Source organism: Pelophylax lessonae, assembly GCF_965119305.1.
Source record: "Pelophylax lessonae genome assembly, chromosome: 1".
NCBI lineage: Eukaryota > Metazoa > Chordata > Amphibia > Anura > Ranidae > Pelophylax > Pelophylax lessonae.
The window spans coordinates 78684518-78711856 of NC_138768.1; the positions used below are offsets into that span (position 1 = coordinate 78684518).

The 27339-nt window shown below is 42.4% G+C and overlaps 1 protein-coding gene across 1 annotated transcript in view; it reads left to right on the top strand.

The window, feature by feature from the left end:
* Positions 1-27339, top strand: part of NIPBL (NIPBL cohesin loading factor) — a 287177-nt gene that overhangs the window by 123375 nt on the left and 136463 nt on the right. The window contains exons 11-17 of the mRNA XM_082258716.1: positions 16854-17036; positions 23020-23199; positions 23600-23671; positions 24191-24280; positions 25667-25770; positions 25861-25947; positions 26820-27051. Of these exons, the coding sequence (XP_082114842.1) occupies positions 16854-17036; positions 23020-23199; positions 23600-23671; positions 24191-24280; positions 25667-25770; positions 25861-25947; positions 26820-27051 (948 nt within the window). The remainder of the gene's footprint in view (positions 1-16853; positions 17037-23019; positions 23200-23599; positions 23672-24190; positions 24281-25666; positions 25771-25860; positions 25948-26819; positions 27052-27339) is intronic.

The window sequence follows — 27339 nt, forward strand, 5'->3', positions numbered from 1 at the left end:
TTAGAGGTGCACCAAATGAAAATTTTGGCGCTGAAACCAAAAATCCAGGATGCACTTGGCCGAAATCCAAAAATGACACATGACAGTTTTTAAAAAATATTTATTTTTTATATATAAATGTATTGTATAAGAGTTTTCAATTAATATCATGAACTTAAATTAATATGAACTTGTCGGCCATTATTGGCACCTTTTTAGTGCAAGAAAAGCTCAAGAAAAATGTATCCATTCAAATTCTATGTATGTCTTCACACTGGTCCATTGCACTTCCGTTGTGGTGCTAAAAATCCTCCTCTTTGTATTTTTGGTCAGTTAAAAAAAACGCTTCAAAACACACCTCCCCGTTGAAATGCAATGAGAAGGCATTAATAACGCACCCATCTTCCATTTTTAATGCGGTTTTTGAGTTGCATGACCTATGAAAAAGAAACAATAAGCATGGTAAATTGGCCGCAGACACGTGTGCATTTTGGCGCAGTTACCACACCTTTTTCTCTTATTGGCAAAATGTTAACACCATTTTCGGCCGATTATGTTTCGGTGCATCTCTAAAAAGAAACCCCCCAAATAATTAAAAAATAAAAAGGCAGCAAAGGGTTTGATTTCCCATAGAGCTAGCACTTAAAATTAGAGTACAGTTTCCTAACTGACTCTAATCCAGCATTTTTCAGTCAGGGCATTGATCTTATACTGACCAAACAGTAGGGAGAAATATTCTGCTGATTACCGATGTAAGGGCTCATTTCTACACGTTATGTTAGGGAATACCAGAGTTGTTTTACTGTTTGCATTTCTTTTTTATTAACCACTATTTAATTTAAAAAAAAAAAATGTTATATACAGCAGGCGTTGTTAAAAATGATCTGCCCTGGGTGTCAAACACTCTAGGTACATAAACCACGCTTTTTTAAAACTTCCGCAACTTGCTGATCATGGTAATATACCAAGAGCTGTGGGTATCATTTTTATCAGGGGTTCTCCGAGACCTGAAAATTATCTCCATGGTTCCACAGGTTGAAAAAGGCTAACCTAATCTCACCCTATGAGGTTTGTCAGCTTTTTCTATGATTTAGGCTTCCAATACGCTGACACTTTGGGGTTGATTAAGAGCCGGTTCACATAGGGGCGACCCGACTTGCCGGGGCGACCTGTGAAGTCGCACACCGCGACCTCGGAGCGGCATACACGGACTTCATATCATTGAAGTCAATGCAGGTCGCCCCAAAGTAGTACAGAACCCTTTTTCTAAGTCGGAGCGACTTGTGTCGTTCCTATTAGAACGGGTCCTGTGCTAATCTATGGCAGGCGACTTGTCAGGCGACCAGGTCGCCTGACAAGTCGCCCCAGTGTGAACCGGCTCTTAAAATGATTGTAAAGTATTGGTTTTGTTTTTCTTCAATAAAAATAATAAACATGTTATACTTGTCTGCTCTGTGCATTTGGTTATGCACTGAACTGCCCAGATCTTCCTCTTCTCGGGGCTCCTGAGAGCGGGACCATTCTGAAATTTCCCTTAGTGAAGATGCCTACACCCGGAGCTGATGGATTGATTGGCTTCGGTTGCCGACATCGTGGGATCCCTGGTTGGTGTCCTTACATTAAAAGTGAGCAGCTACAAGTATTTTATTTTTTTTTTCCCTCTCCTGGCTGGAACTCCTCTTTAATCATGGCTAACAAGTGACACAAAGCAGCTTAAAGCGTAACTCCACTTTTGTTGAGAAAATAACATTCCCCTCTGGGTGATCTCTATACATTACAAGGATTATAACAAACTTTGTTGCAGGTTTCTACCTTTTTGTTCTGAAGAAATCATTGTTTGTTCCTCTGTGCTGAGTGGGTCTAATGGGAGTGGTTTCATAATTATCTATCAGCTGTGGCAGCTGCAGGGCTCTGAGGAAATCTGCTGGGCCTGCATCCCTTTAAACGTGTTCCTATTGGGAGTATCTCACCAAAAATGACATGGTGGTTGCAGGGGATGCCAGAAATCTGACTTTTATCTTAGCAGACTTCTGGGAAAATTGGTGAGCCAATCACACAAGCAGGAAATTGTGTCTGGGGTGTGGTCTACCTCCAGGTAGCCATATTGCATTGAATTTTCAGAAAATTACAACGGCTGCAGATAGAAAAGGAAAGGTCATTTTTTAATAACATTCAATTACAATATGACTTGTGTCGCAATTGTATACAAACTTATATTGTTTTTTCTTTATTTGCTATTGGTTTTCCCCGTGAAAGTGGAGTTACCCTTTAACCACTTGCAGACCGCTCACTGAGCTGGTACTGCGGCAAAGTGGCTCGATTCCGTCCAGCGACGTAGACCTTATGGGCAGCGCGCGCGCGCCGCCGGAGGCTCGCTCCTGCGGTATTCAGTCACAGCGGGAGTCGGGCCAGGGGAGGAGCGGCGTTGATCACCGCTGCTCTTCCCCGACCGTCGGGGAATCGAGTTTGGAGATCCGCCTGCTTGTGTAAACAAAGCGGGCGGATCTCCTAAGTGACAAACAGTGACAGATTGCAGGATTCAGCATAGCTGAACCTGCGATCTATCCCTGTGTCACACTGTCCCCTCCCCCCACACACGTTAGTAAGCACCAGGCATAACCCCTTGATCACCAATAAAAGTTAACCCCTTCCCTGCCAGTGTCATTTTACAGTAACAGTGCATGTATAGCACTGATTACTGTAGTAATGTCACTGGTACCCCCAAAAGTGTAAAAAATGTCAAGGGTCCGATCTGTCCGCTGCAATGTCGCAGGCCCGCAAAAAAAAAAAAAAAATCGCAGATTGCCGCCATTACTAGTTAATAAAAAAAAAAAATGACATTTCCCGTAGTTAGTAGCTGCGATTAACTTTTGCGAAAACCAATCAAAATACGCTTATTGCGATTTTTTTTTTTTTTTATTAACCAAAAACATGTAGCAGAAAACAAATTGGCCTAAAATGTTAAAAAAAAAATTTTTTGGGGGAATTTCATATAAAAAATGTGAAAAATATTATTTTTTCAAAATTGTTGCTCTTTTTTTGTATATAGCGCAAAAAGTAAAAATCACACAGGTGATCAAATACCACCAAAAGAAAGCTCTATTTGTGGGGAAAAAAAGGACATAAATTTAATTTGGATTAAGCATCGCATGACCGCGCAGTTGTCCGTTAAAATAACGCAGTGCCGAATCGCAAAATATGGCCTGGTCAGGAATGGGGTAAAATCTTTCGGTCTTAAAGCGGTTAAAAATACGTTCATTGAGAATTTTTTTGTCAGACATGTAGCTAAATACATTTTGGCCTAAATATATGACAAAAATTGAATATATTGGATATTTTTTAACTGTCAGAGTAGAAAAATATTATTTTTTCAAAATTTTTGCATTTTTTTTATTATCGCAAAAAATAAAAAGCACAGAGGTGATCAAATACCACCAAAATAAATCTGTTTGTGGAAAAAAAACGACATAAATTTTGTTTGGGTACGGCGTTGCATGACCGCGCAATTGTCAGTTAAAGTCGCACAGTGCCGAATCGCAAAAAGTGGCCTGGAAGTACAGCAGGAAAATCCTCCGGTGGTAAAGTGGTTAAATAGTGTAAACTAAATCACATTATCAAGCCCAAGGGTCACATGACCCAGAAGAAGGGGTGACGGCAAATAGCAAAACATACAATTGTGCATAAATGTATGTATATAATTACATGTATCACAAAAAAAAAAAAAAAAAAAACGCATCAAATGTAGTGAAAAAATATATAGTTCCAGATTAGCCTTGTGTCACTGTCGTCATTATTAGTGTTACCCAATCACCTATTGAATTATTTGAGTTCACTAGTGTGTGTGTGTGTGTGTGTGTGTGTGTGTGTGTGTGTGTGTGTGTGTGTGTGTGTATATATAATCATTTTTTCCCCCCTCATCATTGAACACCTGATATATTGCCATCTTCTATATTGTAACTGACATCTGTTTAATTTTCTTTTATATGTGGTAGATGGTCAGCCTAGCTTTTACTTTTTTAATTAGTTTATGGTTTGTGTGATACTGCAAGGCACATTTGTTTATTCAGAATTGGTTTTATCCACTTGTTTTAGGTTTGTTCATCATTTTGTTTGTGTTCTAGACCCTCTGGCAGGCGCTTATATGTTTGTTTCACATTGATACGATAAAGTAGCACAGCACTTGTTTTTTTTTTTTTGTTAATTTATTTCTTTGTGTGGGAACACTTTTTGGGTGTCTGCAGCCGCGTTAGCTTTTTACCTTATCCTTTTCTGGCAACGCATAAGAATCCTCCTTATATACTATAAGCATACAGTTGTACATAAATGTATATAAAAGCATTTATCACAAAAATAAAAAAAATTAAATATAGCCAATCTGAATTTGTATACTTTTTCAGCATATTTGATGCTGTGTTTTTATTTTTGTGATACGTTTTTATATACATTTTTAGTGCTCTTTTTTTTTTTTTTTTTTGTGTTTTTTGCCCCACCCCCCTTTTCTGGGTCATGTGGTCCTGGGGATTGACCATGTGATTTCGTTTACACTAAGCTGCTTTTGTCACTTATTTGTTAGCCATGATTTAGTCCCGGTGTAACGTGAGAATTACCTACCCCGTGAGAAAAACCTACCCCTCGTCACTTCCGGCCAGGAACAGCTGAGCAGCGCAGCAGTGCGCATGCTCACAGCCCCGGATACCTAATGGAAGAGCTGAGGATCAGACTAGTGCGCATGCGCACTAGTCTGAAACGATCTCGGTGTCCGTTAAACCTACCGACGCGGCGGTGACATAAAATAGCTGTGCTGCACTATGAGTCATCTCCGCTCCTGTCCCGGTCACTTCCCTGATCTTGGCTAGTAAATATAAAAGCGGCTGGCGGCTCCGTGATTTATCTTTTCATACAGCCGCTGCTGCTTTTATATTTAGTAGCCGAGAGCAGGGAAGTGACCGGGACAGGAGCGGAGATGACTCATAGTGCAGCACAGCTGTTTTAATGTAACTGCTCGCGTTACACAGACTGCCGTGAACCGGAAGTGACGGGGGTAGGTTTTTCTCACGGGTAGGTAATTCTCACGGAACACCAGTTCACATTTGTGCGATGCGGGAACACTGTGAATATGCAGCGTGATCCCGCACCGCATCCGCACCTCTGGCAGTTCACATTGCCATATGCGATACGCTGGGGGTGTCAATTTGAAGTTAACACCCCCAGTTGCGATCGCATATCGCAGTGCGATCTGCAAGTTCGCACAGAATCGGATCGCACTAGTGTGAACCACCATGCGATCCGATTCTGTTGCGGATAAAAAAAAACCCTCATGTGCGTGTTTATTGCGGATGCGTTGCGAATTCAGCCATACAAAGTGTATGGCCGAAATTTGCACCGCACGTGAGACCGTATGTAATTTAGGAGCAGTGTGCTCCTGAACCGGCACTAAGTCCTGATGGCTGAAACCTGTTGGCTATTTTGCCTGTTCACCTGTATTAATAAAAAAATTTTATAGCCGACTTCCATGGCACCAGCCTTTCTACCTTTTTTGCCTGGAGAAGCTGTTTTTACTTTACCCAATCAGGTGCAAGGAAATAAAAAACAAATTGCTAGCACGTTATTGGGTATTCAAAATGAACACACCTTCAGATTTATTTTCTGCCAAAGTGAATAACCTCCACTCCTTTAGTAAATTAAGCACTCAGTCTCTGCATGGGGATGTTTTGTTGGAGGGGGGGGTATGTCAATTGGATCACGTGTCTGGGTCACATGACCCATGGCTATGCCCTTTGACATGGATTCAAGAATGAATGATGAATGTTTTCTCACTTTTTATTTAACATGCAGATATTACTATTTCTGCATCGGTCAGCCTATTTTTACTTTTCGATGTAAATGAAATTTATGCAGGCTTATTCTCTCATTTCTTAGGCTTCTTTCACACGGCCGCTCCGGATTTATTCTCCGCTGCGGGACTTTTTTTTTTTTTCACGGAGCGGATGACACTTGTCATCCGCTCCGTATGTCCGCATATGCGGACATAATGTATGTCTATGGGCATTGCGGATGTCAGCGGATGACACCGCTGACATCCGATTTTCCTTCCTTTCCGTTTTTTGAACGGATGAAAAAATAGGGTTCTGTTCCATTCCAAAAAACGGAACAGAACTGAAAGGACGAAAATCGGATGTCAGCGGATGGTATTCCGCTGACATCCGCAATGCCATTGACTTACATTATGTCCGTAAATCATCTGCAAAAAAATAGGATGATTTGCGGACATACGGAGCACCCGTGTGAAAGGGCCCTTAGGCTCCGTTCACATCTTAGCGTATGGATCACGGGCAGAACCGCCGCGGTTCCGCCCCCGATCCGGAGATTATTGCAAATCGCGGGACGCCCGTGCGTTGCCCGTTGATTTGCAATAGACCCTCAAACGCTGAGCGATGTTGCCGCGATTTCCGCCTGCCGAATCGCGGTAACATCGCGCAAAAAAAATCGCGGGAAACCTTACGACCAAAAAAGTACAAGAGCTTCTTTGGATCGTATTGCGTCCCGCGATTTTTTTTTTGCGCGTTGTTACCGCGATTCGGCAGGCGGAAATCGCGGCAACATCGCTCAGCGTTTGGGGGTCTATTGCAAATCAACGGGCAACACACGGGCATCCCGCGATTTGCAATAATCTCCGGATCGCAGGCGGAACCGCGGCGGTTCTGCCCGTGATCCATACGCTAAGATGTGAACGGAGCCTTAGGCTCCATTCACACCTGGGCGTTTTCAGCTCCAAAAACGCTCAAAAGAAACGCTTCCAAAACGCCCAACAAGTAAAACCCCATTCATTTAAATGGCCCCTGTTCACATCTGAGCGTTTTGCAAAACGCCTGTAGCTGAAAAAAGTACATGAGCTTCTTTTTGGGCTGATTACCAGCGTTTTTGATAGATGTCAATGAAAAACGCCTGAAAAAATCGCGGTAAAAAACGCTACGCTCAAGTGTGAATGCAGCCTTAGTGCGCTAGTGTTTATTTTTTGTTTTTTTTTACATGCTGCAAGTATTTTATATTGACATGTAGAGCAGTGATAAGCTGAGCCATACCAATTGATATAAGATGACTGTTGACTGTTTATCAGGATGGGAAGTCATTGTATGAGTTTGGGCATTCTGCCACCTCCTTAAGAGGTTGTAAACCTCAGAATTTTTTTTTTTTCCTCAAAAAGTACACCTGAAAGACAGACGCATAATGAGCTAGTATGCATCGCATACTAGCTCATTATGATATACTTACCTTAGAACAAAGCCACGAAGCGCCAACTGCTCACTTCTCCCATGGGTGACATGTTCTGTCACCCTTCTTCCGGGTTTGCGACATCCGGCCATCTGATTGGCTGGACCTGCGATTACGTCACTCCCGCACATGCGCGCGGGAGCCGACGGTCACGGCACGGGGCTCTGAAGGAACGGCACCAGCGGCACGTAAGGTAAATATCTCCTAAACGGTACATGTTCAGGAGATATTTACAGTACCTATAGGTTATCTTTATCATAGGGTTACCTATAGGTACAACTTGCAGAGGAGGGTTTACTTCCTCTTTAGAGAGACTCTAGTAAACCTAGAGGACTGTGTGGCATCCATGTGCCGATATTTTCAACACCCCTAATAGGTGACTGCCACAGTCAAGGACCTAATAATCAACGTGAGCTGGGGTCATACACAGTAAGATAACAGGGTGGTCAGGAGGTGCTGGTGTTTCAGTGCACACCGGATATTCGTCTGAGCTCGTCTGTGTTCTGGTACCCATGCACGAACATTAGCTGCAGAAGAATGAGCGGTAGGTGTATGAGAATTAGTATTAGCTGAACTAGCTTCCTGATATAGGGTTATTTACTAATGAATAAATAAATGAGAAATACACAAATAAAAATAGACATAAACATATAATACATTCAATAAATGAATGCTAAGTAATGGTAAGAAATCAACCCCTAACCCTTAAAAAAAATGAAAGAACTAAGCACCCCAACCCTAACACACAAATAAGGTACTATTATTTATTTTTTGTTCGGTTTGGGTGTTTATTAATATTATTACACTGAACAAAACTTTAAACGCAACACTTTTGTTTTTGCCCCCAAACTTTCCAAAACGTCTCCTGTCGCAGACCCCCACAACCACCGGCCAGGGTTGTGGGGTTGAGGCCTTTGTCCTCATCAACATGGGGGCAAGGTGCTTTGGGGTGGGGGGTGCAGAGCCCCCCCTGCCCTAAAGCACCAACACCCCCCATGTTGAGGGCATGAGGCCTGGTGTGGTCCAGGGGGGGTGGGGCCGCTTGCTCGTCCCCTCCCCTTTCCTGGCCTGCCGGGCTTCATGCTCGGATAAGGGTCTGGTATGGATTTTGGGGGGGACCCCACGCCGTTTTTTCGGCGTGGGGCTACCCTCAAATTCCATACCAGACCCGAAGGGCCTGGTTTGGAACCTGGGTGGACCCCCACGCCGTTTTTCCCATTTTGGCGTGGAGTTCCCCCTCAAGATTCTCACAGCACAAGTCGCCCCGCAAGTCGGATCCGACTTGCGGTGCGACTTCCATTAAAATCAATAGGCTCCCATAGGGAACCATTGATTTTGAATGGAGGCAGAAAAAAGCGACGTGGCAAAACGTGCAATAACGCAAATGGAGAAAGCTACTGAAAGCACGTTTTTACAGCTGCTTTTTCTGGCGCAAGAACTAGCTTTGACGCACGTTTTTTCTAACTCCCCGTGTGCAAGGGGCCTTAAGGTTAGGGGTTAGTTATTTATGTATTATATAATTTTATTTATGATGATTTTTAGTTGTGAATTTAGTTTACATTTATTCATATATTGCTATTTTATGTATTACAATTTTTAAATTTGAACAGAAAATCGTACAAACCGCCGCCAAAAAGCGCAAATGCGCACAAAAAGGCACGAATGGTGCTTTTCTATTTATTTCTATGGGAATAGAAAGCCAAAAATGCTCAAATCTGCCCGAATCGAGCTACAAAAAAAGCTCCAGAATCTTTTTGAACTTCAGGCATTTGACTTTAGGCGACTTGGAATGGAAATGTGAACCATGTCCATAAAGAATAATTTATTTTTCTTTCTCCTTCAGCGTTTTGGAGCTTCACGTTATGTGTGAATGGGGCCGATTTGTTCTGTAGTCCAAAATGAGAACTGGGAGGATTGATTAGGCTCCTTGAGATAAAACCGAAAAGAGAAAAAAGCATAGCACAATAATTGATTTTTGCCAACTTTTTTTTTTTTTTTTTAAGCCGAAATACAAAACCTTTTCATTTATATATTTAACGTAGTAACTAGAAGTTCACATTTAGAGTTGACCTACTCTGTAGTGAGTCACTTTTTGAAAGAAAGCTGCTAGGTAAAGTGTATAATGCTGCAGTGACTTTAATTGCTTACTGTATGCAGGGGTAATCTGAATGGGCTCCATCACTTGGAAGTAGAGCTGCATGATTAATCGTATGAAAATCGTGATCTCGATTCACCCCTCCTGACGATCTAACCCTGAAATATGCTCGATTCTTTGCATAGCAGAGAGAACAGCTGTGGAAAAAAAAAAAAAGCCTCCTGGCAAATGGCTATCAGCAAAGTCTCCCAGTAACTATAAACAAAAATGATTACATTGTATCTTTTCCTTCCCTCTGCCAGGGAGAAAGGAAGTTTAACCTCTTAAAGACTGGATCTTTTTCTGACATTTGTTGCTTGCAAGTTAAAATGTTTTTTTTGCTAGAAAAGTACTTAGAACCCCCAAACATTTTATATATTTTTTTTAGCAGAGACCCTACAGAATAAAATGGCGATTGTTGTAATATTTTATGTCACACTGTATTTGCACAGCAGTCTTTCAAACGCAATTAATAGACTTTAATGAATAAAAAAAAAACGTAACAGTAAAGTTATCCCAATTTTTTTTGTTACACAGAGAATCGTGAGAGAATCGTGATCTTTATTCCAAGCTAAAAAATCGTGATTCTCATTTTGGCCAGAATCGTGCAGCTCTACTTGGAAGTAGTGTCAGAGCTTGGCTGTTCCCTCCCACCTTCCTATGTGGGCTGCTAGTTGTAACTTATGTGAGTGGAGGGCAAGTTTATTCACAATAAGAAAGGGCCGGGGCTGTGCTGCTTTTAGACAGGCCAACGCTTGGTTATAAAGGGAACAGGTAAATCTATTGGTACCTGCACATTAACTACTTGCCGACCGCCAGCAGTACATATACTGCAGCAAGGCGGCTCTGTCCCGCAAAATGACATAACTGTACGTTGTTACATGGGACTGCTAGTGGATGCACGCATGCGGCAATTGGCTACAGGGGGAGCCAATCAGCGGGTCTGGCGGCCGCCGGGCACCTGCGACCACTCCCCGTGGAGACAGAACGGCGGTCTGCCGCTGTAAACACGGCAGACCGCTGTTCTGTTAGTAATGAACACAGGGATCCTATGTTTCTCCTATTTAGGAACACAGGTCTCTGTGTTCATTCAGTGAATACATCCCCCACACAGAAAGCCTCTCCTAGGGGCACATTTAACCCTTTGATCGCCACTGGTGTTAACCCCTTTCCTGCCAGTGTCATTACAGTAGCAGTGCATATTTTATTTTTAGCACTGATTACTGTAGTAATGTCACTGATCCCCCCCCCCCCCCCAAAAGTGTCAAGTCAGGTGTCCGATCTGTCCGGCGCAATGTTGCAGCCCCGCTAAAAATGGCTGATCTCCGCCATTATTAGTAAAAAATAAATAAAAATGACATAAATCTATCCCCTTCTTTGTAGACACAATAACTTTTGCGCAAACCGATCAATATACTTATTGGGATTTTTTTTTTTTTTTTTACCGAAAATACCGTATGTAGCAGAATACATATTTGCCTAAACATTTGATTTTTACATTTTTTTTTTTTTATTGCGAATGTTTTATAGCAGAAAGTAAAAAATATTGTTTTTTGTCTTTCGGAATTGTCGCTCTTTTTTTGTTCATAGCGCAAAAAATAAAAATCGCAGAGGTGATCAAATACCACCAAAAAAAAAAAAAGCTCTATTTGTGGGGAAAAAAGGCATCAATTTTATTTGGGTACAGCGTTGCACGACCGCTCAATTGTCAGTTTAAGTAAGGCAGTGCAGAATCGCAAAAAAATGGCCTGGTCATTAAGGGAGAAAATCTTCCGACAACTTTATCTTAAGGCATTCTATGCATTGATAAAAAAAACCTTCTGTGTAGCCCCATCTCTATCCAACGGTGTCCACGAGTGCTTCGGCCGCCTGGGACGCTCCCTCCAGATTGGATGAGACTCAGCAGTGGCGCCATTGGCTACCGCTACTGTCAATCAAAGTCAGCCAATCCGGAGAGGGGGGCAGGGCCGAAAAAAAAAACCAAGACTTTAGTATCACTTTAAGCTGGCAGTACACTGTGCAAAAAAGCAAGGAGATTTCCAGTCACTACTTACCATCCAGCCAGCGACCAACCGAATTAACCTGTGTAACAGTATGCGTTAACCACTTGCCGACCGCCGCACTCCGATCTACGTCGGCAGTCAGCCCCTCACAGGCAAAGTGACGTAGGGCTACGTCACTAGCTTGTGAGGGTCTAGGGAGCGAGCGCTCCCGCGGGGTCACGGACCCCCCCCCCGCGCGTGTGACCGGCGGACCCGATGTCCGCCGGCCACTCTGCGATCGGCGGGGGAGAGGGAGAAAGTCAGGCAGCTTGTGTAAACAAGCTGCCTGTCATTCTCCCCTCTGTATGAGAGCTGATCATATGGATCTACTATGTAGATCCGTTGATCACTCTGCATACAGCTGAAGCCACAGCCAATCACAGTAAGAATCACGCCCCTAGGGACACACACAGCCCCTCCCTCTCAAATAAAGTTAACCCCTTCACTACCAGTGTATTTTTACAGTAACAGTGCATATATATAGCACTGATTACTGTAGAAATGTCACTGGTAACCCCAAAAGTGTCAAAAATGTCAGTCAAGGGTCCGATCTGTCCACCGCAATGTCGCAGTACCGCAAAAAAAAATCGCAGATCGCCGCCATTACGCGTTAAAAAAAAAAAAAACAACAAAAATGACAATCTTTCCCTTAGTCAGTAAACGCAATAACTTTTGCGCAAACCAATCAAAATACGCTTTTTGCGATTTTTTTTTTACCAAACATATGTAGCATAAAACAAATTGGCCGAAAATGTTAAAAAATTTTGATTTTTACATTTTTTTTGGGGGGGAATTTCATATAAAAAAAAGGGAAAAATATTGCTATTTTTGCAAAATTGACGCTCTTTTTTCGTTTATAGCGCGTGATCAAAAAATCGCACAGGTGATCAAATACCGCCAAAAGAAAGCTCTGTTTGTGGGGAAAAAAAGGACACCAAATTCGTTTAGGTATAGCGTCGCACGACCGCGCAATTGTCCGTTAAAGTCACGCAGTGCCGAATCGCAAAATACCCCCTGGTCGTTTAGCAGCCAAATCCTCCGGGGCTTAAGTGGTTAAAAACAGGGGTTTAGTTGCACACATTTGCAATTGCATGCGTAAGCTGCAGGCCATGGCAAGGCACCCTGATATCTGCAGACCCTAACTCTACCTTTTAAAGAGTCTCCACAATGGAAGCACATGCATTCTGATGGATAGATGGAGGACAGGTGACTTCTTTTAACGCATACTGTTAGACAGGTTAATTCGGTTGGTCGCTGGTTGGTTGGTAAGTAGTGACGTGAAATTCCTTGACTTTTTTGATCTGCGTTTGCCCTTCCAGTGCTCCTTACTGTCAAGACCGGTTATAGGTGGGGGAATTGACCACTTCTTGTAATGGCAGTACACTGTGACCATATGCTGGTCCTAATGAGCCAGCTGAAATTCACTCCATAAGATGGCCCAACATCTTTTGATTTAAAAATCAAAGGAATTAAATGGAAAACTATTGACTGATCAGCAGCTACATCCAATCAGCTGTTCTTTGCGTATTCTGACAGCTTCTGGTACTGGCTTTCAGAATACAAAAGCTGCAGTGGCAGATTGATCCCTCTGCGCTGTATAGCGTGGATGAGAGAATCTGGATGAGAGAATCTGTTCAATTTCTTTCATTGTTTTTTTTTTTTTTTTTTTCTTGATATTGTATGGCCAGCTTTAAAGTAAACTTGTCATGTGGAAAATACTGCGAGTTCCTTAGCTGGCTACTGGTTGCAAATGCTAGTTGCCTTGCTCTTCTGTTTGCTTAGTCACTAACCCGGAGAAAGCATGCTGATCAGGGTAACGGTCAAAGTGCTTAGCTGTGTTCATATTCCAGGTCAGTGATTTCAGGATGTTAAACCTAGGGTCTAGCCTAGGGATGTAATCTTTCCAGAAATTTTAAAGCCATGGGGAAAAAAAAACCTTTTTTTTTTCTGGAAAAAGTGTTAATTTCCAGAAAAATTTAATAAAAATTCGGTGTGGTTTTACAAATGAAAAGCTGTTTTGTTATACTGGGAAGGTGAAATGCAGTGTATACGAAAGTATAGCTGCTTCAGGAAAAAAATAAACTTAATTTTAAAATATCATTTTTATATTAGAAATGAAGTAATAACAGTATAGGTTTAGAACATTTCACCCATACATGAAAACAGGTAACCCTCTCATAATGTAAAAGCTTCCTGCCAATATGCATTTTCACTTATTGACTCTGCTGATCCAGAAGCATAAACCGGTGTATAGGTCTTCCAAGAGCATGATAAATATTCTCCTAATTTCCAGATGTCATTTTCTCTATAAAGGGATTGTGTATTTTTGAGAGGACGTGGTTTGTAAGACTTCTTTACTTGAAGATGCTGCTGGTGATGAAAAATACTGTGATGATCCAGAAGCAGCAGAAAAATAAAAACAATTTACAGAGCAAAATATAGGGAAACATTTAGCTGTGATAGTGGAGAACATTAATAGTAATTATTTAAAGGTTATAAAGATAAACTAATTTGTCTGACATCTACTGTATCTAAACAATCACCCAACTGTAGGAAATAAAAGATGAAGCCCACAAGCCGACTAAGCCTTTCCCCTGCAGTGCCCTCTAGTGGCATAAATTCATATTTCTCTTGTTTGAGAACTGCATTAAGTAGTGTTACTGTATTATATAATTTATAAGACTTTACAAATCTTTACAATAATTTAAGACTTTACAGAGTCTCAGAAATCTTTTATTAGGGACTTCATGTTATATAATTTTAATACCATGTCATAGATATATTATTGTAAAAGAAAATAATTCTACACACCAGTTTTGGAAAAAAACAAACTGCTTTTAGAAAAAAAGATTTTCTCTTTCATTAATCGATGGGCACAGCACTCCATTAATCATAACTAGTGGTTTATATTGCCGCCTCCAGGAGTAAGACTAGGCAGAACAAAAAAACACACCTGGCGACCCCCATTGGCCGTCCTTAGCTGGTATAACCCCCCCTCTGCTCTAGGTAATCGGTTTTAATCTGTCTAGTCAGGAGTAAGGATCTATGCTCCCGGCTGGGATCTCTGGTCCTAGCAATTTTCTCTTTCCTTACATATTTTTTGTTTTTCTCTCGGAAGATCTACAATCAACTGCTGGGCTGGGTGACTGGCTGGATAATCTAGATCCAGTGGTCCCCCCCCAGCCAGCGAGCGCATGCAGACCGCAGCTACGCTATAGGTCGGCTGTGACATAGCCTCACGGACAGAGACTGGACTGCTTGTTAAACGTCTCGCAGGGTCACATAGGGACCTGGCTTGGGTCTGAGTCGCTGCGGTCCCTTGGCTGACAGCTCCCCTACTTTCGGTGGTGAGGAGTTCTGTCTGGAGCATTACCCGCACCATCAAAGGGCAAGTAAGACCCCCTCTCCCTTTTGGTGGGTTCCTTTGGGGTGGACGTGGGTAACCTCCAGGGACATTTGGACCTGCCTGCAGGTTCCCTCCTCCCATCCTTAAATCCCTCATTGAGCTGGGGTTCCCCCACTCCCTTCCCCCCCCTGTCTGGACCTGGAGTCTGGTGGGGGTTCCAGGGCAGAAAATGCAGCAGAGACCCCTGGGGTCTCCCCCGCTATCCCCACTCTGTAAGGGTCCTGGGATAGTGTGTGTCCCTTCCTGATAGTCTGGAGAGGTCCCAGTGTAGAAGGCCCCTAGGTGCATGCCCTCGTTTTTGCAGTGTGGGTATTGTGCAGGGGGGTCCCAGTCCAGAGTGCACAGCAGAGTCTCCCCTAAATGCGTGTCCTCTCTTCGGGGGGGGGGGGGGGTCATCCCCCATGCAGAGGGTGCAGGAAAGATCCTGGCAGCATGCTTCAGTGTTTTGAAGCTGATGGTGGCCATTTTCCCTTTAGTCTGGCAGGTCTACGGTTGGCAGCCATGTTTGTGTAGCCGGATGATGTAACAGGGCAATTTTCCCTTCGTATGGAAGATGCTGGAGACTGAAGCCTGGTGGGGATGCCGAAGCTCCTCCTCTCCCTCAGTTTCCTCTTCCTGTGCCTGGGACATATGAACGGGTATATCGTCCCTGATGATGCTGGACTTGAATTCTCTGCGCTCTTCCAATCGGTAGGATTAGTCTTTGGGGGGTCCCTGTTAACTACACTGAGCCGTGAGGAGATACTTTAGTGATGGTGGAAGTGGCATGTGGGCAAAGGACCAGGAGGAAATGTCCCCCACCTTTCCCTGCTCAGTCTGTCTCATCTGATTCTGAGCCTGAAGCTCCCGTGGACGCGGCCCGTCCAGGGGGACTTATTATCACACCCCAGATCCATCCAATAGTGAGGATGATTCTGGTAGACGCACTTATTACTGCAGTGCGTGAGACTTTAAAAATGGAGGACGCGGCTAATGTATCCACGGATGTGGCTGTGTCGTTTTGATACGCATAAGTCTCCTCGTACTCCAAAGGGGTTTCCTTATGTGCCTTATTTTGACAGGTTTTCCTGTAAGGAATGGGAAGAACCAAAATCACCCTTTATTATAGTCCCCAAACGTTTTGCTGTGTGTTACCCTTTTGAGGAGTCGCTCTTAAAGCAGTGGACTAGTCCACCAGTGGTGGACCCTCCTGTTTCCAGGTTGAATAAAGCAACCATGATCCCAGTAGAGGAATCCCCGTCCTTTAAGGACGCAGCTGACAAGAAAGCTGTGGCGCGCAGCATGTTTACTATGGCTGGTTCGGCATTGTAACCAGTCTTTTTGCCTCAGCCCTGGTGTCTCAGACCCCAAGCTTTTGCGCCAGAGCCTGGGGGGGGGGGGGGGGGGTTGAGCAGGCCCGCTGCTTATGTTTATTTAGCGGACCAGTTTGTCCATGGGCTGCAGTTATTTTTGATGCAGCTTTGGATACAGCCTCCTGTATTGTCCAAACTTTATTTTTTAAAGAATTGTGGCTTAAGAATTGGTCCGCAGACAAAGCCTCTAAGAAAGTTCTCATTAAACTGCCCTTTCAAGGCGATCACTTGTTTGGGGCTACCCTGGATGACGTCATTAAGGGTATCACAGGTGGAAGAGTACCTTCCTGCCACAGTCAAGAAACAAGTAACAGTGCCGCAGAATTGCAAAAAATGACCTGGGCATGAAGGGGGGGGGGGGTAAATCTTCCGGGGGTCAAGTGGATAAAGAAATGTTTTTGCCTTTCATTTTTTTTTATTTTCTTTCATATTTCATTTTAAACTTTTTAGCAAGGCAAAGGTTCACATATACTTTAAGTAACTAAATTCTAATTACATTACATTTTTGGTGAATAACTAATTGGTGGGGTTTTGTAAATTTTACAAATGTATTTTCCTATTGAACTAATGCAGGTAAAGACTTTTCACAGGTAGCATTTTATGTTTTGTATAAGTTATCTCTTGTATCTGTTATGTGGCTGAGTAATGACTCTTCATTTATTGTGTAGGGGGCATTGATCAGTCTGTCCTGAAGGAACTTCCTCCTGAATTGGTAGCAGAAATCGAGTCATCGATGCCGCTTTGTGAACGTGTAAAAATGAACAAACGCAAACGCAGCACTGTCAATGAGAAGCCTAAATATGCAGAAATTAGCTCAGAAGAAGACAATGAAAGCGAAGAAGACTTTGAGCGTGAGTAATTGGCTGCCTTTGGATAGTTCCTAAAGGAAGTTATGATCTTATGGAAAGGCAAGGGTATTCATTTTTTAAAAAAAAACTTTGAGAGGTCTACAAAACAGTTCCCATATTTACACATGTCTAAACTCGCATCTTTCCTAGACATAAAAACAGGATACCTGCTACTACATCACTAGAATAAAATCCCACTACTTATTGGTTTCCAAGAGGAGTTGCCACAAACCGGTCCTTAATGTGCCTGTTAGAAGCAAACATGTAGTGATAATATGGGGGTCGTCACTGCGGACCCATCTCTGCTATTTACCTGGTTTGTTATATTAACCCACTGGCTGGCTTCAGTACTAGGAGTCTCTGAACATCAACTCGGAGGATCTTAGGATCAGCTTAAAGGATAAGTTCACCTTTTCGGGCAGTATTTCACTTTTCATTATAGAAATGTTTTTCAATGCTATTTCTGGCCCAGCTATCTCAGTGTGCTTTTCTCCCACTTACCCTGTTCATGGGAGGTTTAGAATCTTGTCAGTTTATTTCAATTTTAAAAATGATTTTCAGATTACATCACTTCCTGTAGAGCTTCTTTGAGCATTCACTACCTGTATGTCATCTCCCAGAAGCCTTCACTTCACTTGTTGCATCACAGGAGAGGGTGTGATAGGATGTGTTCACCATTCTGGACCACACCTCCGTTACAATACCACCTTCCACCCACTTTCTATACAATCATCTTTCAATCTCCCACCAGCTATGTAGTACAATGGCCTTTCTGATTTGATACAAAGTGAATGGATTGGTCAGGTGGCTCCTCTTATTCCATAGTTCTGGTAAATCTGTAGGAAATTGTACAGAGATTGTACAGTTAAATTACATAGTCTACGGCAGTGTTTCTCAACTCCGGTCCTCAGGGCACACTAAGGGCTCTTTCACACGGGCGTTCCGTATGTCCGTTTTTCATCCCATCCGTTTGCGGATGAAAAACGGACATAATGTATCTCTATGTAAATACGGATGTCATCGGATGATCATCCTCTGACATCCGTTTTTTGTCAGTTAAGTTCAGTTCAGTTTTTTTGAACGGAGGAGAACCCTATTTTTTCTTCCTTTCAAAAAACGTAACTGAAGCAAAAATGGATGTCAGTGGTGTCATCCGCAGACATCCGTATTTACATAGACATGCATTATGTCAGTTTTTCATCCGCAAACGGATGGGATGAAAAACGGACATACGGACCGGATGACACAAGTGTCATCCGTGTCCGTTACAAAAAAAAAAAAAAAGGAACGCCCGTGTGAAAGAGCCCTAACTGGCCAGATTTTAATTATTACCTTGGGGAGATGCAGACTAGACTCCTGCAATCACTGAGCAGCAAATGAGATCACCTGTGATGTATTTCAGTTTTCTTGCAAACCTGGCCTGTTAGTGTGCCCTGAGGACTGGAGTTGAGAAACACTGGTCTACGGCCATCTCTATACCGGAGGGAGTAGATGGAGACAGTCGGATGTTAGGCCTCATTCATATCTCCACGTTGTGAAAACTCACATTCTCAGATGCGTGTTTTTTTTTTTTTTTTTTTTTCTGTTTTAGAGCATGTTCACTTGAATGGTCTTCCCCATGCACGACAATCGCCCCAGAGAAGCGCCAGGACTTTTTTTGGTGCGTTGCTGCAGTTTCTGGTGCATTTGCTGCACTAAGGGGAGCCTTGAACATTTGAGAACACAAACAAGATTCGTGTTTGCAGCATTTCTGAAACACATGGCAAGGCAAAGCACGCATTTTCTGTGCAGTTTGCCATGCATTTGAAAACACACAGATGTGAATGGAGCCTCGTTTTGCTTGTGTAAACGCTCCGATTCCACGTTCAGGCCCCATTCACACCTAGATTAGTTGGAGCATGTGTTTTTTGGCTTGTTTTTCCAATGACACACATAGGGCAGCCTGTTGTTTTAAATGGGCTTTGCTACAAGTAGCAAAGTAGATCATTGGACATTTTGGCGTGGTGAGAGTTACACATTTGTTGCTGTGTTTGTCATCCATTTTTTCATGTGGAAAAATGTATGTTTGCTTCTGTGTTCGGTGTGCCATTAACAATAATGACACCGAAAGCACAACTAGGTAATTTGATGTGTTTTAATTTGTCCATACACTATACACTCTGATTATACACTCTGTACAGTCTCCTTTAGATGTACCAAAACTTTGTTAGAGGAAGACACCATCTATCCAATCACTCTGTATCCAATTAGGCAGGCCCTTGCACTATATCAGGGGTGTCCCGTTGGCTGCATGCGGCCTGCGCTGGTTTGGAGGTACGCTGGGGAAGCCAGACAAATGCACGTGTGGAGGGATGCTGTGCAAACATAGTGGAAGGGAATGTGCTAATGAGGTCAGCTGGTAAACTGCTTCCTGTGTCTTACTGGTTTCTCTGTCCCAAATCTACATGCCAGCAAGTGATGAAACTTTCTAAGAAATACAGCAAGGGCTAAGGTAAGGCCTTGTTATCAAAATATCGGAGAGCTTGTATTTTTCTGCAACAGAGGTACATTGTTATATTGGTACATAGGGGAGCTGAATTTTAGAGGAAAAAAAGGTGAACTTAGCCTTTAAAGAGGATTTTCCATGCTACTCTAATAGTCTGTCATTTTTGCCTCCCAACACAAAAGGTTGTAAAGTGCCATTTGTAAACAAACTGTTGACACCTCCAAAAATACTTAGTGCCAGGGCAAAGAAGTCCTTTGTTTTTTTTTTTTTTTGTTCACTGTAAAGACAGCTTCCATTTTCTTTGATATGTGTTTTTTCTAAACCCACGATTAGTCTTTATAAAGCTTTTCCATCATTTGTTGTAGTGCACTGCATTACCCTGCGGTTTTTGCCCTGTAATCGGAAATCTTTATCCTTTTAGTTTGTGGACAGCCATTTCTCTTTGTATTATACCTTTTACAAACCAGAAAAGGTCCCTTCATTTTCTGTCGACTAGAGTCGGGAAGGGCTAATGAGCAAATTTTTTATTTGTCTGTGTCCCTTTTGAGATTTCCTCCCATATCCTCGAGGACAGGATCGAAAGTGATGGGAAATTTCTCCATGAGAATTGGTGAAAGGCTAGAACTTCTGACAGTTCTTATTTTACGCTCTGTGCCTTTTTGATCTTGGATGACTGATTTTTAAGTTTCCTGTATTGATTGTCATTAAGGCAGGAATTTAATTAAAATCTTTGAAATTATTTCAAGGGCCAAAATAAACCTGAGAGGAGTTTTACCCACCCCATCATCCTAACACTAGGTGAGGCTTTATGGGCCTGAAAATATTAATCTCGCAGTAGGCTCATTCACAGATTTAAAGGGAAACGAATGTTAAAAGGTAAAGAATTGCTGCAAGCAGGGAAACGCTTGCTGCAGGAAAGGCATGCCCAGCTCAGTGTACATTCTCAGCTTGATTAAATGCATGTGATGTACAGTATCTCACAAAAGTGAGTACACCCCCTCACATTTTTGTAAATATTTTATCTTTTCATGTGACAACATTTAAGAAATGACACTATGCTACAATGTAAAGTAGTGAGTGTACAGCTTGTATAACAGTGTAAATTTGCTGCCCCTTCAACTTACTCCACACAGCCATTCATGTCTAAACCGCTGGAAACAAAAGTGAGTACACCCCTAAGTGAAAATGTCCTAATTGGGCCCATAGTGTCATTATTTTTCAACACTACCTTAACCCTCCTGGGCATGGAGTTAAGCACAGCTTCACATGTTGTCACTGGAGTCCTCTTCCACTCCTCCATGACATCAGGGAGCTGGTGGATGTTGAGGACCTTGCGCTCCTCCACCTTCCATTTGAGGATGCCCCACAGATGCTCAATAGGGTTTAGGTCTGGAGACCAGCTTGGCCAGTCCATCTTTACCTTCAGCTTCTTTAGCAAGGCAGTGGTCATCTTGGAGGTATGTTTGGGGTTTTGTTGGAATACTGCTCTGTGGCCCAGTCTCCTGAAGGGGATCATGCTCTGCTTCAATATGTCACAGTACATGTTGGCATTCATGGTTCCCTCAATGAACTGTAGCTCTGCAGTGCCGGCAGCACTCATGCAGCCACAGATCATGACACTCTCACCACTATGCTTGACTGTAGGCAAGTACTTTGTACTCCTCACCTGGCTGCCGGCACACACACTTCACATCATCTGAACCAAATAAGTTTATCTTTGTTTCATCAGACCACAGAACATGGTTCCTGTAATCCATGTCCTTAGTCTTTATGTCTTCAGCAAACTGTTTTGGGTCTTTCTTGTGCATCATCTTTAGAAGAGGTTTCCTTCTGGGACGTGAGCCATGCAGACCAATTTGATGCAGTGTATGGTCTGAGCACTGACAGGGTGACAACCCCCCCACCCCTTGAGGCTCTGCAGCATTGCTGGCAGCACTCATACGTCCATTTCACAAAGATAACCTCTGGATATGACGCTTAACATGTGCACTCACCACAGTGAGGCCTGTTCTGGGTGGAACCTGTCCTGTTAAACCGCTGTATGGTCTTGGCCTCCTTGCTGCAGCTCAGTTTCAGGGTCTTGGCAATCTTCTTATAACGTAGGCCATCTTTATGTAGAACAACAATTCTTTTTTTCAGATCCTCAGAGTTCTTTGCCATGAGGTGGCATGTTGAACTTCCAGTGACCAGTGTGAGAGAATGATTGATCACACCAAATTTAACACACCTGCTCCTCATTCACACCTGAGACCTTGTAACACTAACGAGCCCGGGGAGGGAAAATGGCTAATTGGGCCCAATTTGGACGTTTCCACTTAGGGGTGTACTGACTTATGTTGCCAGCTTTTTAGACATTAAAGCGGTTGTAAACCCTATAAAAAATAAAATAAAAAAAAAAAAAAACCTGCAAGACAAAGGCATAATGAGCTAGTATGCATCGCATACTAGCCCATGATGTATAACTTACCTTAAAACGAAGCCCCGACACGGACCCCCGGACATTGATGCGGGCGCTGCCATGATCCCTCGTCGTCTCTTCCGGGTTCGGCGGCTCCGGCGTGCTGATTGGCCGGAGCCGCGATGACGTCACTCCCGCGCATGCGCGCGGGAGTGATTTTTCCGGCAAGCTCCCGGCAAGTTAATTGAAGGTCCCCCCGGACCTTCAGAGCGCATGCGCCGCTCGCGCGAGCGGCTGCATGCACTGTAAATATCTCCTAAACCGTGCCGGTTTAGGAGATATTATTTGTACCTACAGGTAAGCCTTATTATAGGCTTACCTGTAGGTAAAAGTGAAAAAAGCGGGATACTACCGCTTTAATGGCTGTGTTATTTTGAGGGGGCAGCAAATTTACACTGTTATACAATCTGTACACTCACTACTTTACATTGTAGAATTGTAGCAAAGTGTCATTTCTTTAGTGTTGTCACATGAAAAGATAAAATATTTACAAAAATGTGAGAGGGATGTACTCACTTTTGTGAGATACTGTACGTTATCCCATGCTGGCCAAGACTGCCTAGGACCCATACCCAGAAGAACCCAGGGAGAAGTTGCCGGCGCAAACTAGGGAGTTTGCGGAAGTGACTTTACTTATAAAATACATCTGCACTAAATCAAAAAGAAATGAATATATGCAAAGCAGCTACTGTATTTGTTCAATTGTGATCTAAATTGTGAAACACCAAAATGAATAAAAAAAATCCTCTATAAGGCTTACCTATAGGTATGGTAAATGGCTCCTAAATTTGCACAGTTTAGGAAATATTTACTCTGACAGCAGCTGGTGACGTCACCAGCACATTCAGAACTCTGTGCCACTACCACGAAGGTTCCTTAATTCAGTCATTTGTTTGAAAAATTTCAAATCTATCTGGACTAAGCTGGAAATCACTTTTTTGGAAAATATGTATAATTATCCTGGTGTGTGAGCTTTGTCAATTGAGGCTTTTTGTTCCTACCATCCAGTGCATGTATTAAGCACTCTATATCATTTGTTTCAGCCTCCAAAAAAAGACACAAAAAACAAAAAGCGGACGTGGAATGGAAGTGTGATGAACGTGAAAGGCGAAGCTCTGGTGATCATAGGCGTGGTGGTAATGACAGGCGCAGTAGTCGCTATAGGGAACGGAGTCCAGAAGATTCCGACATGGACGACTCTCCACCTCCAAGTCTAAGTGAAGGCAAGATTACATGCATGTTTTCTTTTATTTTTTTTGTTCTGGAGATTCCACTGTTTGTTCTGATGACTATTGTCCCTGAAACAAAGTGAGGAAAATCATATATTTTAAAATTGTCCCCAGAAAAAAGTTAAGGGGGGATTTTACAGTGATTTTATAGGTTTCCTATAACTTACGTTTTGTGTATATTGTACGGGAAGTAATCAGAAATTTCCCCAGTGGTACACCAACAACCAGCAATAAACCTTTCCCTACTCTAAAAACAAGAAATAGTTTTGGCTTTACACTTTACCAAAGAGTATTGACTTTTTTATTATAACACTAGACCGGTAAAATAGATATCCAATGTTTATGGTGAGACTGGATCTGTATTATCATAATAATAATATCGTTTTTCTCTTAGTGGCTCGGAGAATGAAGAAGAAAGAGCGACAGAAAAAAAGGAAAGCTTATGAACCCAAGCTAACACCTGAAGGTAAAGAAGGAAAATTTGTTTACATGCTAGATTTTTTTTTTCTCTCAAGGGTTTAACAAAATTTTGGTTCTTTGTCACTGATTTAACCAGTTCATGCTTTCTGCAGATTAGTGAAAGATCGTGTAAATATATGAATGGACCATTTATAACCAGACAACTGGGGTGCTGCAAGTTTAGAAAAAGGATTCTCTGTTATGCAGCTGTATCCGTGAAATACTAACACCTTCTGCTAGTGATTGTGCAGTTACTGCTATTTTCAGACATGCTCAGGTAGACTTTATGCTATCTAGATGGTATGTGTTGATGGCGCAAACGCCTTACAGCTTTTGTGAATCACCACTAGTCTTCAAATATAGAGCTGTGCTAGTTTAAAACTTTTTCCTTCAGGGTCTAAGATGTGATGCTGTTTTATAATGGGGCCTAAAAGTTTTAAGAAACAGACTCATTTGCAGATGTAACATGGCAAGGTAACAGTGTTTCTGAGATTGGTTTGATTTTTTTTTCTATGGCATCTTTCAGAAATGATGGATTCCTCGACCTTCAAGAGGTTTTCATCAGCAGTAGAAAATATTTTGGAGAACTTGGAAGACATGGATTTCACAACATTTGGTAAGATCTAGAGTGGTGTATTCCAGAACTACTATGCTACTACCCCTTCAGTAGAAATGATTTCCTCTTTTTTATTTTTTTTTGTAAAGCAGGTGTATTGGGGGAGACGGCAAAACAGTGTGGGAAGGAAACCCATTGAGGAGCCAGTATTACTAGTTAGGATCTAACAGGGTAGCTGATAAGGCAGCACAGCCAGCCCTCCTGTACTGGGCCCTATCAGTTCAAAGGGGGGCCCAGGCACCTGCCAAGAAGGAGGGCTGGCTGTACTGCTTTATTGCTGATGCTGGTGAACTTGTGGCTCTCTGCAGCATTGTCGGCTTCTCCTCTTCTCCCTCAATAAGGATGCGCTGCAAGGGGATCAGTTCTAGTTTGTGTCCCCACCCCCTTGCTGCCTGGACACCCTGTATGCCCCCCCTTTCCCCTGCTGTCTAGCCCCCTTGTGTGCCCTTTCCCTCAAAGCACTACTGGCTTACCTCTTCCTCCTGCCGCCAGCTGCTGAGGGCACACTAGGGGGTAATTTCAGGATGGAGAGTGGGGGGGGTCATTGCTTCCTCACCACCTGCTTTAACCCCACAATAGCACATCGCAATGGCATGCTTTGCACAAGGTTGTGGAGCACTTGCAGAGCAGCAATATTCGTTTGAATGAGTTTTGTTTGTTGGGGTATAATTTCTGCTATTGCTGCTACGCATAGCATCTTGGCATGTGTACACCTCTAGCAACTGCCTCTGTTGCTAAAAGGGGTAGCAGTTGGTGAGTGGTAAAAGCACAACCCAACTGTGTTTTTTTCCGGCCTCTCAACCTTGTGTATGAATGAGCCCTAAGGTACTCTGGCTGTGCGAATGAGTAGATTGTTCATGTGGCTGGAGCTGGAGTCAACTCTAAGGGGAAGCAGTGAGGCTGTACAAACACAGCCTCCGATCTTGACTTGACAGGTGTACATAAGTGGCCTCTAATGTACACTGTCTGTGTTAGGAGCTGTACACCTGCACCCTCATGCCTGTGTTCAAACAGCTGGTGCTCCCCTATAGCATAACATAGACTGCCTGTGCAAAGCTCCAGCCACACAAATCACTGATTTACACTGTACAGGCCACAGCACCTAAAGTAATGAGCCCCAAGACCTTATTTACACACAGACCTTTATGTAACAATTCAATACAGTTTTATCTTTTAGATTTAGCAGAAATTTTGTTTTTTGTGTCCATTAGTAAGGATTTTAGTGTGTGTTTAGCGAAATAGATCATTTGATATTTTCAGGGGGGCCCTGTCAGGTAAGCTGTATGAGGCGCCGTGCTTTCCAACCACAGTCCTGGGATCTGATATCAGATTATCTGCATTATCTAAGGTACCTTCCTGTAACATGTCTGTTGCCTCTTATTACAGGCGATGATGATGAGCTCCCTGCAGACCTTCTTCTAGGCAAACATCAGCTCAATGAGCTGGGCAGTGAATCTGCTAAAATCAAAGCTATGGGCATCATGAATAAGGTAAAATAAAACCTCCCAGTTACTTGTATGCTTTACAATTTCTCCACCAAAGTTATATGCTGTAACACAGTTTATTTTCCATCATGACAGATCTCGTCTGAGAAACTGGTCAAATTACTGGGAATTCTTGAAAAGAATATCCAGGATGGTTCAAAGCTGTCAACTATGCTAAACCATGTAAGTTTTTTTTTTTTTTTAATTGTATATTAGAACTGTGAATTCAACACAGCTGCGATGAAGGTTTAGATCTCATTAAAAAAACGTCTAAAGAGTGACTTTTTTAACGTTAACCTGGTAGCACAAAAGGCTTGTTAAACTTGCTCCTGCAGAGGTATACACATCTGTGAAGCAGTACTACAAGCATACATAGTAACTTATGGATTGCGTTTTACTGCATGTATGTGCATATCTGTTTGTCTAGTAGAACTTTAGTGTAGTCCACTGTCACAAGAATTGTCACAGTGGAGGAGATTTACTAAAACTGGTGCAGACAGAATCTGGTGTAGCTATGCATGGTTACCAACCGCTTCCAGGTTTTATTGATGTTAGAAGCTGATTGGTTTCTATGCATGGCTACACCAGATTCCGTCTGCACCAGTTTTATTAAATCTCCCCCAGTGTGTATCCATGTTAAAAGTGTGGGTTAGGAGCCAGATTCTTACTAAATTTCTTGAGTGGGGTTGCTGTGGACCTCATTTTTGTGTCTGGTTTTTGTGTTGGCTATAGCAATTAGTCACATTTCTACTTTTATTTTTGAATCGTTATTGAAAACATTTAGGATTATATACATATATAAATGTTTGCCTCACATAGTGATATAATTAGTTCACTGCACATTGATCATTAAAAATTGTTTAAATTAATTTAATTTAATTTAAATAATTAACATATGTTACACAGGTTTGCGCCGCACCAATTTATGTTTTCATTCACAAATTCGAAAGTACTCCAATTGTAAGGCACAAAAATTTAAGAGTATAAACAGAAGAGAACTTTTTCTGTTAATTTTTAATTCTCTCATTTTTGGTCTTTTGTTTTTGCCTCCATAGAACAATGATACAGAAGACGAAGAAAAACTCTGGAGGGATCTCATTATGGAGAGAGTCACAAAGTCAGCTGATTCCTGTTTAACAGCCATTAACATTATGACATCTCCAAGCATGCCCAAGGCAGTATATATTGAAGATGTGATAGAGCGTGTTCTCCAGTACACTAAATTTCACCTACAGAACACACTATATCCACAGTACGATCCTGTCTATAGGGTGGATCCCCATGGAGGTAAGCCACTGTGTTATAATGCTGATCTTTGGGTGGTTATTTCAAATTTCCTCTTGGATTAGTAATACTACATTATGTGAACTTTGCTACAGATGATTGTAGATTCAAAAGTTAGAATATAAGGTGCTGAAGGTCTGTTGGTCGGTGTTATGCTAACATTTGACCTTTAATCAAATTGTATGACATTTGCAATGTGTAGTTTTTTTGTAGTGGGATTGAATAGTCTTGAGTTTTTTTTTTTTTTTTAATTTTATGTAGTTTTACTTGCAATTCTTTTCTGACCTTTAG